General features: G+C 34.8%; 2 protein-coding genes across 3 annotated transcripts; one reads left to right on the top strand and one right to left on the bottom strand.

The window, feature by feature from the left end:
- Positions 1-1,897: 1,897 nt before the first annotated feature.
- On the top strand, positions 1,898-5,142 carry LOC143023743 (uncharacterized). The gene is made up of 7 exons (XM_076182345.1): positions 1,898-1,970; positions 2,343-2,387; positions 2,694-2,783; positions 3,415-3,474; positions 3,776-3,835; positions 3,993-4,055; positions 4,231-5,142. The coding sequence occupies exons 1-7, from the start codon at positions 1,898-1,900 to the stop codon at positions 4,308-4,310; spliced, it is 471 nt and encodes a 156-aa protein (XP_076038460.1). The 3' UTR covers positions 4,311-5,142.
- Positions 5,143-9,430: 4,288 nt separating this feature from the next.
- LOC143023737 (uncharacterized) lies at positions 9,431-12,041 on the bottom strand. 2 transcript variants are annotated; one of them, XM_076182337.1, is made up of 2 exons: positions 11,688-12,041; positions 9,431-11,425 (listed from the first exon to the last, which is right to left on the bottom strand). In XM_076182337.1, exon 2 carries the CDS (start codon positions 10,595-10,597, stop codon positions 9,896-9,898), a length of 702 nt encoding a protein of 233 aa, XP_076038452.1. In that variant the 5' UTR covers positions 10,598-11,425; positions 11,688-12,041; the 3' UTR covers positions 9,431-9,895. Both variants share the same exon structure in this region, with proteins under 2 accessions (XP_076038452.1, XP_076038454.1).
- Positions 12,042-12,356: the final 315 nt, after the last annotated feature.

The raw sequence follows: 12,356 nt of genomic DNA, 5'->3' as shown, positions 1-12,356 counted from the left end.
CACGATTTTGTATGAAAAATTAGCATATGGTTGCATTATTTGACCTATCTATTAATCTATCTATATACATAAAAAAATATTTCTCTCTAAAACCTTCCAACCTCCTACTCCGGAAATGAGTCATCACCGGAAACACTAACTCCCGGGGACACATCAGACTCAGACTCAGAGAATCTTTACGAAATATTACCAAGAGAATTTTTACGAAATAACGCTAAGAGAATCTTTACGAAATATTGCCAAGAGAATCTATATACATAAAAACGGAATTATGAAATTCTGACAAAAGAATCTTTACGAAATATTAATGAGAAAATATTTACGAAATATTGCTGAGAATCTTTACGAAATATTGCCAAGAGAATCTCCACTCCACTAACATAAAAAAATATTTCTCTCTAAACCTTCCAACCTCCTACGCAAGGCCCAACCCGGAAATGAGTCATCACCGGAAACACTAATATTACCATGGAAAAAGAAAGTGGTGCTAACAAGAAAAAGAGAATCTTTACGGAATTCTGACAAAAGAATCTTTACGAAATATTAATGAGAAAATATTTACGAAATATTGCCAAGAGAATCTTTACCAAATGTTAACAAGAGAATCTTTACGAAATATTACCAAGAGAATCTTTACGAAATATTGCTAAGAGAATCTTTACGAAATATTGCCAAGAGAATCTCCACTCCACTAACATAAAAAAATATTTCTCTCTAAACCTTCCAACCTCCTACGCAAGGCCCAACCCGGAAATGAGTCATCACCGGAAACACTAATATTACCATGGAAAAAGAAAGTGGTGCTAACAAGAAAAAGAGAATCTTTACGGAATTCTGACAAAAGAATCTTTACGAAATATTAATGAGAAAATATTTACGAAATATTGCCAAGAGAATCTTTACCAAATGTTAACAAGAGAATCTTTACGAAATATTACCAAGAGAATCTTTACGAAATATTGCTAAGAGAATCTTTACGAAATATTGCCAAGAGAATCTCCACTCCACTAACATAAAATATTTCTCTCTAAACCTTCCAACCTCCTACGCAAGGCCCAACCCGGAAATGAGTCATCACCGGAAACACTAATATTACCATGGAAAAAGAAAGTGGTGCTAACAAGAAAAAGAGAATCTTTACGGAATTCTGACAAAAGAATCTTTACGAAATATTAATGAGAAATATTTACGAAATATTGCCAAGAGAATCTTTACCAAATGTTAACAAGAGAATCTTTACGAAATATTACCAAGAGAATCTTTACGAAATATTGCTAAGAGAATCTTTACGAAATATTGCCAAGAGAATCTATATACATAAAAAAATAAAGTTTATCAGTTTTGAACATTTCCTGGCGTTTTTATGACCACCTTCCGAAATTTTATTGCCTTTATGATTGACCTAACGAAAAAGAGAAGGAGAGAGAGAGAGAGAGCGAGAGAATTTGACGACAACGTCGGGAGACTTTGACGACTCCTTTTGGAGACTGAAGGCTCCTTTAGATTTTGAAGACTCCTTCGCGAGCGAAGCGAGCTACGCCGTAGGCCAAGCACACCTGGTGAAGCCAGGTCCGGGTGCTTGTATAATGTAAAAGATAAGTCTCTGCGGTCCAGGGTGGTTTCGTCGATTTTGTTGAAACCTTTCAAGTGCTCAGTCAGTGTGGCAATCTGCGGACACCTTCCTGTAAGCCTATTTCGTACATGTGTAGATCATCATCAAAGACTATATACAAAAGACTGGAAGGCACGGAAAAAGTGTGTAAATAGCCTAACTGATTACTCATGAGTTTAGTTACTTCAATCAATGCTAGAGATCGCTGTGCTTCATTCGGAAAGAATTAGCGGGCTTTTTGAATCATCTGCATGTTAACATTTCAGCATCTGTCACTTGGAACACATGGTTAGTTCAAACGGTCCAAAAGTTCTCATCCTGAATTCATGTACCATCGGTTTCCTAAAGAACCACAAAGGTAAGTGTATATTATACTGCCAGCATTAAGTATTTTAGTATTATAGACATATAAGTGTCATTTTATTAGTAAAAATGTAAATCAACATTCTCTTCTTTTTGATAGATGTTCAAAGTGGATACAAGTAACCGGTATATCAACATTAAGGAAGAAAACACCTACACAATTAAATAAAAGTCAAAGGATATGTAGCCATCATTTTTCTCAATGGCAATATGCACCATCAACCCGTTTGTGCCCCAATGCATACCCAGATCAAAATTTGCCTGGTGAGTCAATGCAGTTTTATATATACATTATCATAAGATTACAATAATTAACATTGTTTGGTAAGAAGTAATGATTTTCATTATGCATTCTATTATCTCTCAGATCCAGCACACCCAGATGAGCCAGAAATAACCAGTATGGATGCAGGTAAGTGCTTAATCAATGTGAATATAGTATAGCACAGTTCTGAGATTAATTGAAATTTAAAATTACTTTATTTTATTAGCACATTGCATTTGAAACAAAACATTGCTTGTCTCTATATATTATATATTTCTGTATTACTTTAAAGTTGAACATTATTTAGAATATTCTTTCATTGCCATTAGCTAATTTTTGTATTTGTACAAAACATATTTCAACTTGAAATTACAAACTAAATTCTGAGCATAGATACCTTACATACATTATCTGTTTATAACAGTACAAAACATCACATATATTATTTTACAGATATTGACCTGCACTTAGATACTGCAAGTACTTTGCATCACCAGGAAATTGAAATGGAAATCTTGTCAAGTTCATTGGATGAGAACTTTGGTTAGTACTGACCATTTATTAGCATTGCATAATTCTATAAGAGATGGCCTGTAAATCATAAAAAAGTAAGCAACATATGTCATATTGCAACAACTGATATTAGTACCACAATTGAGTCCACAGTTTTATAGATGTTTTATAGACCTGTTTCACACTCTTGGCATAAATGTGATAATGTGATAAGAATAGAAATTGTTCTGGTGGGTGCTGGGGGATGGTATACACCCATCAACACTCCTCTCAGGTAGAGAGAGATTGCTGGAGTTTTGGACATAGTCTAAGGGAGATAAAGTCATCTCTTATAAAATTACTTAGTAGTATTTAATAAACATAAATGAATGAAGTTATAACTCAGTTTTAGATTTATTCCACATGCTGTCTTACATGAATGTGAGTTGGATGCAATGTGTCATGGGGGTATTGGAGATGTAGCCCCCATCAACCTGTAGGACATATTCTAATTAGAGTATTTCACATTCCACAAATATTTCTTCATAATGAGCTGTTAATGTGAAAGATGCAAAAGTATTAAAGAAAATGCTGCTGATTGGCATATAATGTAGATCATGTAGATTGTCTGGCACTGACATTGGCATATGCAGTATAATGACATAAATTCACCAATTAACAGGTACTTTGAGAACATCTACAGCATTGCATTTTTCCTCATCAGCTCAACAATCAGTAAATGGTAGGTATATCCACAAATTCTTTATTCCACATATTTATTTCCTATTAAAGTCATATTATTTATTATCAAAATCAAGTACGTTTTTCTGCTACCAACATGTGCGCTTGGAAAAAATAGATACTTTAGGTAAAAGTTACCAAGAGGACGGCATTTGCCTCAATCAAAGTCCCCTAACTCCAACTTACAATCATTGGGAATTGAGTCCTCTCAGTAATTTTTAAAATACTTTATTTACAAGAGTACTATATATTATTTACAAGATTTTTTATTAGTTTTTAATGTTTTGCCATTGAAATTACAGCAGATACATCACAAGCAAGACATGTTTTGGAGCAAGTTGGAGAAGTCTTGTCCTGTTCTGGTAAAGAATAAATTTGCTATTTCCCTTTCTTTAAAGTACGAAACTATGCATTTTATAACTGAGAATCATTACTATCATATTGCTGTTTTGCTAACATCAACAAATACTGCCATAGTGCATTTAGGAAAGGGATATATATTTTTTTCATTTTTTGCAGGTGAGACGTCAGACAAAACTGTATTTGCAGATACTGTGGAAGAGGAAGTCATATCCAACACTGGTAGGTAAAAACTCATATTTAATATAATGCTAGTCATAAACAAAAGAAAATTAAAGTATAATATTATTTCTTAAGTAAGAATGATTGTATTTACTAATTGTACTTGCAAAATATTTAATCCAATTAAAAAGACACTATCAGTGCCTCATTATAATGTTATTTCATCATTGAATAGATGAAGATTGCTGCCAAACAAAAAGTTGCGAAGGTGATCCTCAAAATTATTCTGCAACCCCCTCTTACCTCAAATGCTAATAAGAGTAAGTAAAATCATAGTTCAGTATGGTAGTGTTGATATTTCTTTACTTTCTCTTTATTTCTCATTACCTACAAAGTTAATATCTACTAGTCTGTATAGATGTTCTTTAATACTTCATACTTCTCACAAAAGCATTTTTCTTGTATTTGCATCCCCCCAACCTGTAAGGAAATAAGGAGATAACATATATTTTCTTATTAAGCAAAACATTGAAATATACTGTTTGCAATTACTTATATGTAGAGCACTGATAAGTAAGGTAGATCATTTTACTCTTCTTTTTTCCCTCATTGACTCTACTCTCTTCACAATCACAGATGTAGTACTGTATCTGTTTTTATTTATGAAGGAATGTTAAGCTTTGGTAAATGTTTTAGCCATGCACGTTTTTGCTTTTTATTTTTACTGAATAGGTTTGCTTTATTATGTGTCATTCTATTATTGATAATGATTATTTTATTTGCACAATTATTTCTTTTACAATGCATGAATTTATGCTCTCTGGACTGGTGCTTATACAAGTGTATAATTAATTTTCAAATGTGTGACCATGCATGATTCATTTTACGTTTATTATAGATATGATGTTATCATTTAATTTATGCTTTGTTTTTGTTTTTTGTTAAGTTGTTGTTTTGTTTGCTTGCTTTTGCATGACTTGCTCTTTGATATATGTTGGTTGTTTTAATTTTCTGTGCTCTGTTCTCTTGTATCTTTGCAAGTTGGAGGTAAATAAACCTTTATGTTAAGTTTTAAATATGTGTTCTTTGGAATTAATAAAATTATGAAATAAAACCTAAGCTTTCATTTGCCCATATCACCACATATGATACCCATGAAGACTAATGATAAAGAAATTCAAATGTAAATAAATCAAATAAGAGAATTACATATATATATATTATGTGTGTGTGTGTATTTACCTAGTTGTATTTACCTAGTTGTATTTTGCGGGAAGGGGAGCTATGCTCGTGTTGTCCCGCCTTTGTATCTTGCAGTGTCTAGTTTGTTTTTAAACTCATGAATGGTTTTTGCGCATACTATTTCATTGTCCAGTTTGTTCCAAGTGTCCAAAACTCTATGAGGAAAACTGTTTTTCTTCAGTTCTCTTCTATAGCTATGTTTTTTTATTTTCTTTCCATGTCCTCTTGTGTTTCTTTTGTCCCAGTTAAGTAAGTTCTCACTATCGAGTACCTCTGTGCCTTTCATGATTCTGTAGATGGTCAATAGGTCACCTCTCTCTCTTCTTTGCTCCAGTGTCGGTAACTCCAGTTTAGCCAATCTCTCTTTGTATGATAGGTTTGCAAGTGCAGGTGCCATTTTTGTAGCTGCTCTTTGGATTCTTTCTATTTTCTTTATATTCTTTTTGGTACTGGGGGACCACAATGTCGCTGCATACTCTAATCTAGGCCTTATCAATGTAACCAATATTTTTTTCATCATGTCTTCGTCCAAGTATGTAAACGCCACTTTTATTGATCTTAGCAAATTGTAAGTCTCCCCGACAATTTTGTTAATCTGTATATCATAGGACAAGTCGTTCGTGATAATTACTCCCAAATCTTTTTCGGATCCTACTTTCTTTACTTCTTTGGTTCCAATTGTATATTTTCCTGATATTCTGTTTTTGCTTTTTCCAAACTCCATTATGCTACACTTCTTAGTATTAAAGTCCACTTCCCATTTCTGACTCCAGTTCCATACCCTATTTAGGTCTTCTTGCAGTGCTTCACAGTCCTCATCAGTTTCTATTTTCCTTAGTAGTTTGGCGTCATCGGCAAAGAAGCTCATGTAGCAGTTCACGTCCTCATCCATGTCATTCATATAGATAGCAAACATTATTGGTGCCAGCACAGATCCTTGCGGTACTCCACTGATCACCTCTTTCCAGTCTGAATATTTTTCTCTGAGCACTACTCTCATCTTTCTACCAGTCAGAAAGTCCTCTATCCATTTTAGTAGGTTTCCCTGTATTCCTCCTATGTGTTCCAGTTTTTTTAGTAGTTTTCTGTGTGGTACTTTGTCAAAGGCTTTTTGCAAGTCTAGGAATGCACAATCAGCCCATCCATTTCTTTCTTGCACTATGTCTATTAGTCTTGAGTAAAAGCATATTAAGTTTGTGGAGCATGATCTTCCTTGTCTGAATCCGAATTGTCTTGGGTTTAATATGTCATTGTCTTCCAGATGTTTTACCCATCTATTCTTGATTATTTTCTCACAAATTGTGTGTGTTTGTGTGTGTGTGTATACATATACATATATATATGTATATATATATACATATACATATATATATATATATATATATATATATATACATATATATATGTCTGAAGGTGGAAGAAGCAGACGAGGAGTAATGGGAGAATTTCATGCATTAACGTTTCGACCCGCAGGGTCTTGATCACAAAGCTAACAACTCAAATGTAACAGGATATTTTATACATGGATGGGTCATCTCATGGGACGCTTCGGAGAGCTTGTTATTTTATTTGCATATTCTTTTATTATCAATAAGCTTGTGGCTTTTGCTAAACATATAAAGCCTTCTCTATGATTAATGTTGTTATTAGTGTTGATATATGTTGCCTCAATTGTCTTCCTTAGGCAGCATATATCAACACTAATAACAACATTAATCATAAAGAAGGCTTTATATGTTTAGCAAAAACCACAAGCTTATTAATAATAAAAGAATACACAAATAAAATAACAAGCTCTCCGAACCGTCCCATGAGATGACCCGTCCATGTATAAAATATCCTGTTACGTTTGAGTTGTTAGCTTTGTGATCAAGACCCTGCGGGTCGAAAGGTTAAAGCGTGAAATTCTCCCATTACTCCTCGTTTGCTTCTTCCACCTTCAGTCTTATTTGTCATAATATAGTCAACATATATATATATATATGTGTGTGTATATATTATAGCTTTTTCTTTATATTTTATGAAAATTTCAGAGGTATGAAAAATATTATATATAAAAGATATTGTCAAATGTCAAGTATGTGAAAGCAAATACTATTTTCACAGTAATGGTTACAATAAAAGTAAAAAAAAATATTGAGCTAAAACAATAATCATATACAAGGCCGAAAATATCAATCAATTTATAATTTTAAAAATATATAAAATACAATAAAATGGCAACAATAGCTATCTCTTTGATTTTTTATTTTTCAACTGCTCAATAGATGGCATTGAAACCACAGTAATCTAGCGGTGTTTGGCATTAATTCTGGCTACATATTTTTGCTATACACCTCACGAACCCTTCCTGTCTTTCTTTGATCATCCTGTGCGATATGTTGTTACAGGGGACGGAAGCCATATTGTCATTATTCAAATGGAGGTTGGAGGTACGAGTACATTTGCTATTGTGTTTGCGAATTTTGATGATTAACATTATATCATCTTGATACTTGGTATCTTTATAATTACTTTTGTCAATTAATTTGTAATATTAGGGAACCCCAACACGGGATCCCTATCGTAGGATTAGAGCGCTGCGACCGTAGGCCGCTGTTTGTGCAGCCAAGCCCCCGGCGAAGCCCGCAGCTTGTTTCCTTTAAAATGTATGATTTCCATGTAATTTGATCAAAGAGAAGTTACGTTTTTATCGTCTGCAAAATTACCAACCACACCTACGAATGCCGTCCGACTCACTCATAGCCGACCAAACTCGAACATGGACGGTTTTAACTCAAATGCATAATTTTATATAAAAATATCATTTGCCTCTTTTACATGAACACTCTAAGGTATCACTCACTTTAATAATCTTAAATAGCCACTATGGTATTTAACATTTCTGTCTGATATAACATTTGTTGGTGGATATACAATAATACAACATACTCAACCTTGCCTAGTTGCCTCTTCTCATTAGCTACACAGAAACAGAAGTACAGTTATTAAATTATTCTGTAACTAAATACCTGTAAGATGCATAGGTTAAGAAAGCATCACAAGTATTTCACCTTTCTCTTTTTGGATCCTGAAAATAAGTCCATATTGAGTGGAGGTTCATCTGATCTACTTAGGCCTACTCCAATATTGAGTGGAGGTTCATATAATCTACTTAGGCCTACTCCACCTCTGAAGGGTCTCACTAATTACCGAACAAACCGAGAAAACCCAAACAAGGATGGCTTTTGCTGAAATGCACACTTCTATATATATATGGTCGCATTATTTGAACTATTTTCTTTAAAATGTGTGATTTCCATGTAATATGATCAAAGAGAAGTTACGTTTTTATCCTCTGCAAAATTACCGACCACAGTTATGATTCGTCCAGCCCGCCATCTATGATCACTGGTGATCAAACTACACTTTATTAAGTTTCTTACTATTGTGTTATTAGTGTAATAGACTGCATATAGTTGAATCACTTGAACTATTTTCTTTAAAATGTGTGATTTTCATGTAATTTGACCAAAGAGAAGTTATGTTTTAGCCTCTGCAATAAGACTGACCACAGCTACAAATACCGTAACAAATTAGCATATGGTTGCATTATTTGAACTATTTTCTTTAAAAGGTGTGATTTTCATGTAATTTGATCAAAGAGAAGTTACGTTTTTATCCTCTGCAAAATTACCGACCACAGCTACGATTCGTCCAGCCCGTCCTCTATGATCATTGGTGGTATGGATCAAACTTCACTCTATTAAGTTTCTTACTATTGTGTTATCAGTGTAATAGACTGCATATAGTTTAATTATTTCAACTCTTTTCTTTAAAATGTGTGATTTTCATATAATTTGACCAGAGATGTTATATTTTTAGCTTCTGCAAAATTACCGACTGATGGTTAGAAATTTACCGCTAGCCCCCCATCTATGTTCTGCGAGTGCAGATCAGCAGATCATCCAGTGTTGCCACTTTTGTAGAGGCGAATTCCCACAGATTAAAGATTTTTTCCCCACAGATTTCCACAAACTGAAATTAAAATCCCACAAAATTAATACAGCATTATTTCATATAAATTTATTATTGATGAAGAAAATTAAACATTTTTCCTTACAAAAAAAAGAGTTACTTAATATTTAACAACTATATATACTTAAAAACTAGGTCTTTCCATTATGACTGTTCTGTAGACAGCCGGCAGCTATAGTAGGCCAACCAAAACTTTGCAATACAAACATCATAATGACAATAATTAGATTTATAATTACCTACAGTCTCAGTTTCTTACTGCATTAAATCGAGATTAATGACATTCTCCTCCTCCTCTCTAGAACCTTTAGCACCAAAATTTCTTATCATGTCATCAGTGGGCTGAAAGTTTACACACGACTGATAATAATGAACCAACCCATACCTCATCTGCAACAATGCCTCTACCGACCTAACCTTTAGACGATTTCTCAGTTTCAAGTGAACAACACTCATTTGAGAGAAAATTCTTTCTACTGAGGCATTTGAAAATGGAAGGGACAATAATGCCAGTACGAGGCCTGAAATGTTTGGGAACATTTTTTGTCCTGCAGAATTTTCCCTTTCATTTACCCAGTCCAAAAACTTACTACATTACCCAAGCAACTTTTAGGCCACTGCTGAAGACACATTGAACTCCATTAATTTTCAAGACCATCTAAATCCTCAAAGATAGACCGATACCTAGCACCAATCAGAGCAACAGGGTCTTTAATCTGCGATGTGGCAATGGAAGGATGGAAATTTTTCAACATCATAAGTATCTCAACATTATCAGGTAAGTGCATCAGAACTTGTTTTATGAGTTCAACCACAAACTCTTTACACCGCTCTTTGATATAGTGAACTTGAGCTACAGTTAAAGAACAAGCAGATGCATATGTGGTGAACTCATATCCAAAGTTCATTGCCTCACATGGCACAACATGATCAAGAAATTTAAGTTTGGGTAGGTTTTCATCAGAACATTTTGACAAGTGCTTTCCATTTACTACAATGTTCATTAGATTACGATACATTGCAATGAGATCCTGTGTTACTTTTGTGACATCTGCAGTTTGTGACTGGAAAATCTTATTAACACTTTCTTTTAGAGTTTTTCTGACAAACAACAAATACAATTTATTCTGGTCATCTCTGTATGCATCAGACAGGGTTTTCGCTGTGTAACAACGTTCTTTGGAAGCACTCAGGTCAAAATGAAGCTTTAGAGCCTCCCACTGATCGATAATTATACTAACTGCTTCCAACCTTGCCAACCAGCGTGTGCCTGCCAGTCCCGGCACCTTCTTAGGTACTGTACACTGTTTTCTAACACTGTATTTATATAGCCTGATACTCATTAGTCCTCTTAGGACTGGTAGAAAACCAATTACGAGTTTCTCTAACTACAAAATCAACAATTATAGGAAGGCATTCAGAAGCCTTACTGGCAGCAAGGTGAAGGGAGTGGCACACACACCTAAACAGGGTTAATTCAGGATTATCAACTCTTAAAAGTGTTGAGAGTGAATGAGTTCGACCGATCATCGAACTGGCTCCATCAGTCCCTTGGCCTATCATTTTTTTTTCACATCTAGGCCGTCCTCAGCCAAGCATCTTTTAACAGTTTGATAGAGATTATCAGCTGTAGCATTTTCTATTGGTAGTAGACGATAGAAAGTGTCCACTACAGACTTTTTACTTGTACTGTAAAAACGAATGCAAAGGGCAAGGCAAGATATATTTGTTTCGTTGGTACTCTCATCAACCACCAAGCTAAAAAAATTGGTCTCCAATTTCATTTCTTAATTTAACAGCAAAAGATGGAGTAATGACATATTTTTGAAGACGTGCACATTTAGTATGGTGCATTCTGAAATCTTGTAATGTGCATGGTTTCATATCCAACTTAGGCAAAAGTTCACCCAAATGATCTACTGATAAAGCTGAGGCATGTTCAGCTATATAAACTGCTATTCTAAGCTCAGCAATTTTGACTGGATCTCTCTCTATGGGACGCATAGCATTTTTGATGGACCTCTGGCTCTTGCTTGTAGAGGATTTAGTGTTATCGACGTGTTTCTTGCTAAGAGAGTGACCAATCACAGATTTCATGTGCGCTTGAAAGGAATTTCCGCAAACTTTGCATCGTGCTTTGCTTGCATCACCTGGGACTGACTGCAGCCAACCTAAAACCAAGAAGTCAAAGTAAAAGTTCTCTGATAAACATACAATAGTTATACCATTTCATCCTGCGGTAATTTATATTACGACTACATAAGCACTGAGAAAACGTAGATCTAGCCTAGCGTAACCACACCTTGGTAAAGTAAGATTATCCAGCAGTAATCAATTAATGGATATAAGGAAAGCATACATGTATCTATTTGTATATGCTCTTCATCTATTTTTAACAAGGTAGCTTAACAGATTCGAAATTTTTGTCGTTACCTTTAAAACGTTGATCATTTTTCCATGATGGACGGTACCTCTGACTGTATTTCCTTGTACTTTTCTCAGTCATCTTGACTATCACTAGCAAATAAAGTAGGTCCTACAAGCACCGGCCGTCTTGCAGACCGGTATGACTAACAGCAGCTGAGCAACAGAGCTTACTGTATAACTGAAACTGTAGAGTGAAGTAAGCCTCTGGCGAGACTTCCAAAACGTTCCAAGATTCCAACTTGAGCCTGTTGACAAAGGAGTCGAGAGTTTCTACTGGCCAGACCGTGCTTGAACGTATGACGCTTTCGACATATCGCGGGGAGGGTCGACCGTACTTGAACGTATGACGTTTTTGACCTATCGCGGTGAGGGTCGACCGTACTTGAACGTATGACGCTTTCGACCTATCGCGAGGAGGGAAGAGAAAACGTTGTTAAGAAGTAGTCCTCCTCCTCCCCCCCTACCCAATCCCTTCCGAGTGCCGACTAAACGAGTGATGGAGTCAGATGGACCAGTGTTGCCACTTTTGTAGAGGCGAATTCCCACAGATTAAAGATTTTTTCCCCACAGATTTCCACAAACTGAAATTAAAATCCCACAAAAATTCCCACAAAATTAATACAGCATTATTTCATATAAATTTATTATTGATGAAGAAAATTAAACATTTTTCCT

This window comes from Oratosquilla oratoria, unplaced genomic scaffold, assembly GCF_046742065.1.
Source record: "Oratosquilla oratoria isolate Oo_2021 unplaced genomic scaffold, ASM4674206v1 SCAFFOLD57, whole genome shotgun sequence".
NCBI classification, from domain to species: Eukaryota; Metazoa; Arthropoda; class Malacostraca; order Stomatopoda; family Squillidae; genus Oratosquilla; species Oratosquilla oratoria.
This window is presented reverse-complemented; position numbering and strand designations above follow the sequence as displayed.

Excerpts from the sequence above, each read along its gene's own strand:
- LOC143023743 (XM_076182345.1), top strand. The coding sequence starts at position 1,898 with ATGGTTAGTTCAAACGGTCCAAAAGTTCTCATCCTGAATTCATGTACC. Across the intron at positions 2,388-2,693 it reads AATAACCAGTATGGATGCAG|ATATTGACCTGCACTTAGAT; the intron begins GTAAGTGCTTAA and ends ATTATTTTACAG. Across the intron at positions 3,475-3,775 it reads AGCTCAACAATCAGTAAATG|CAGATACATCACAAGCAAGA; the intron begins GTAGGTATATCC and ends TTGAAATTACAG.
- LOC143023737 (XM_076182337.1), bottom strand. The coding sequence starts at position 10,597 with ATGAGTATCAGGCTATATAAATACAGTGTTAGAAAACAGTGTACAGTA.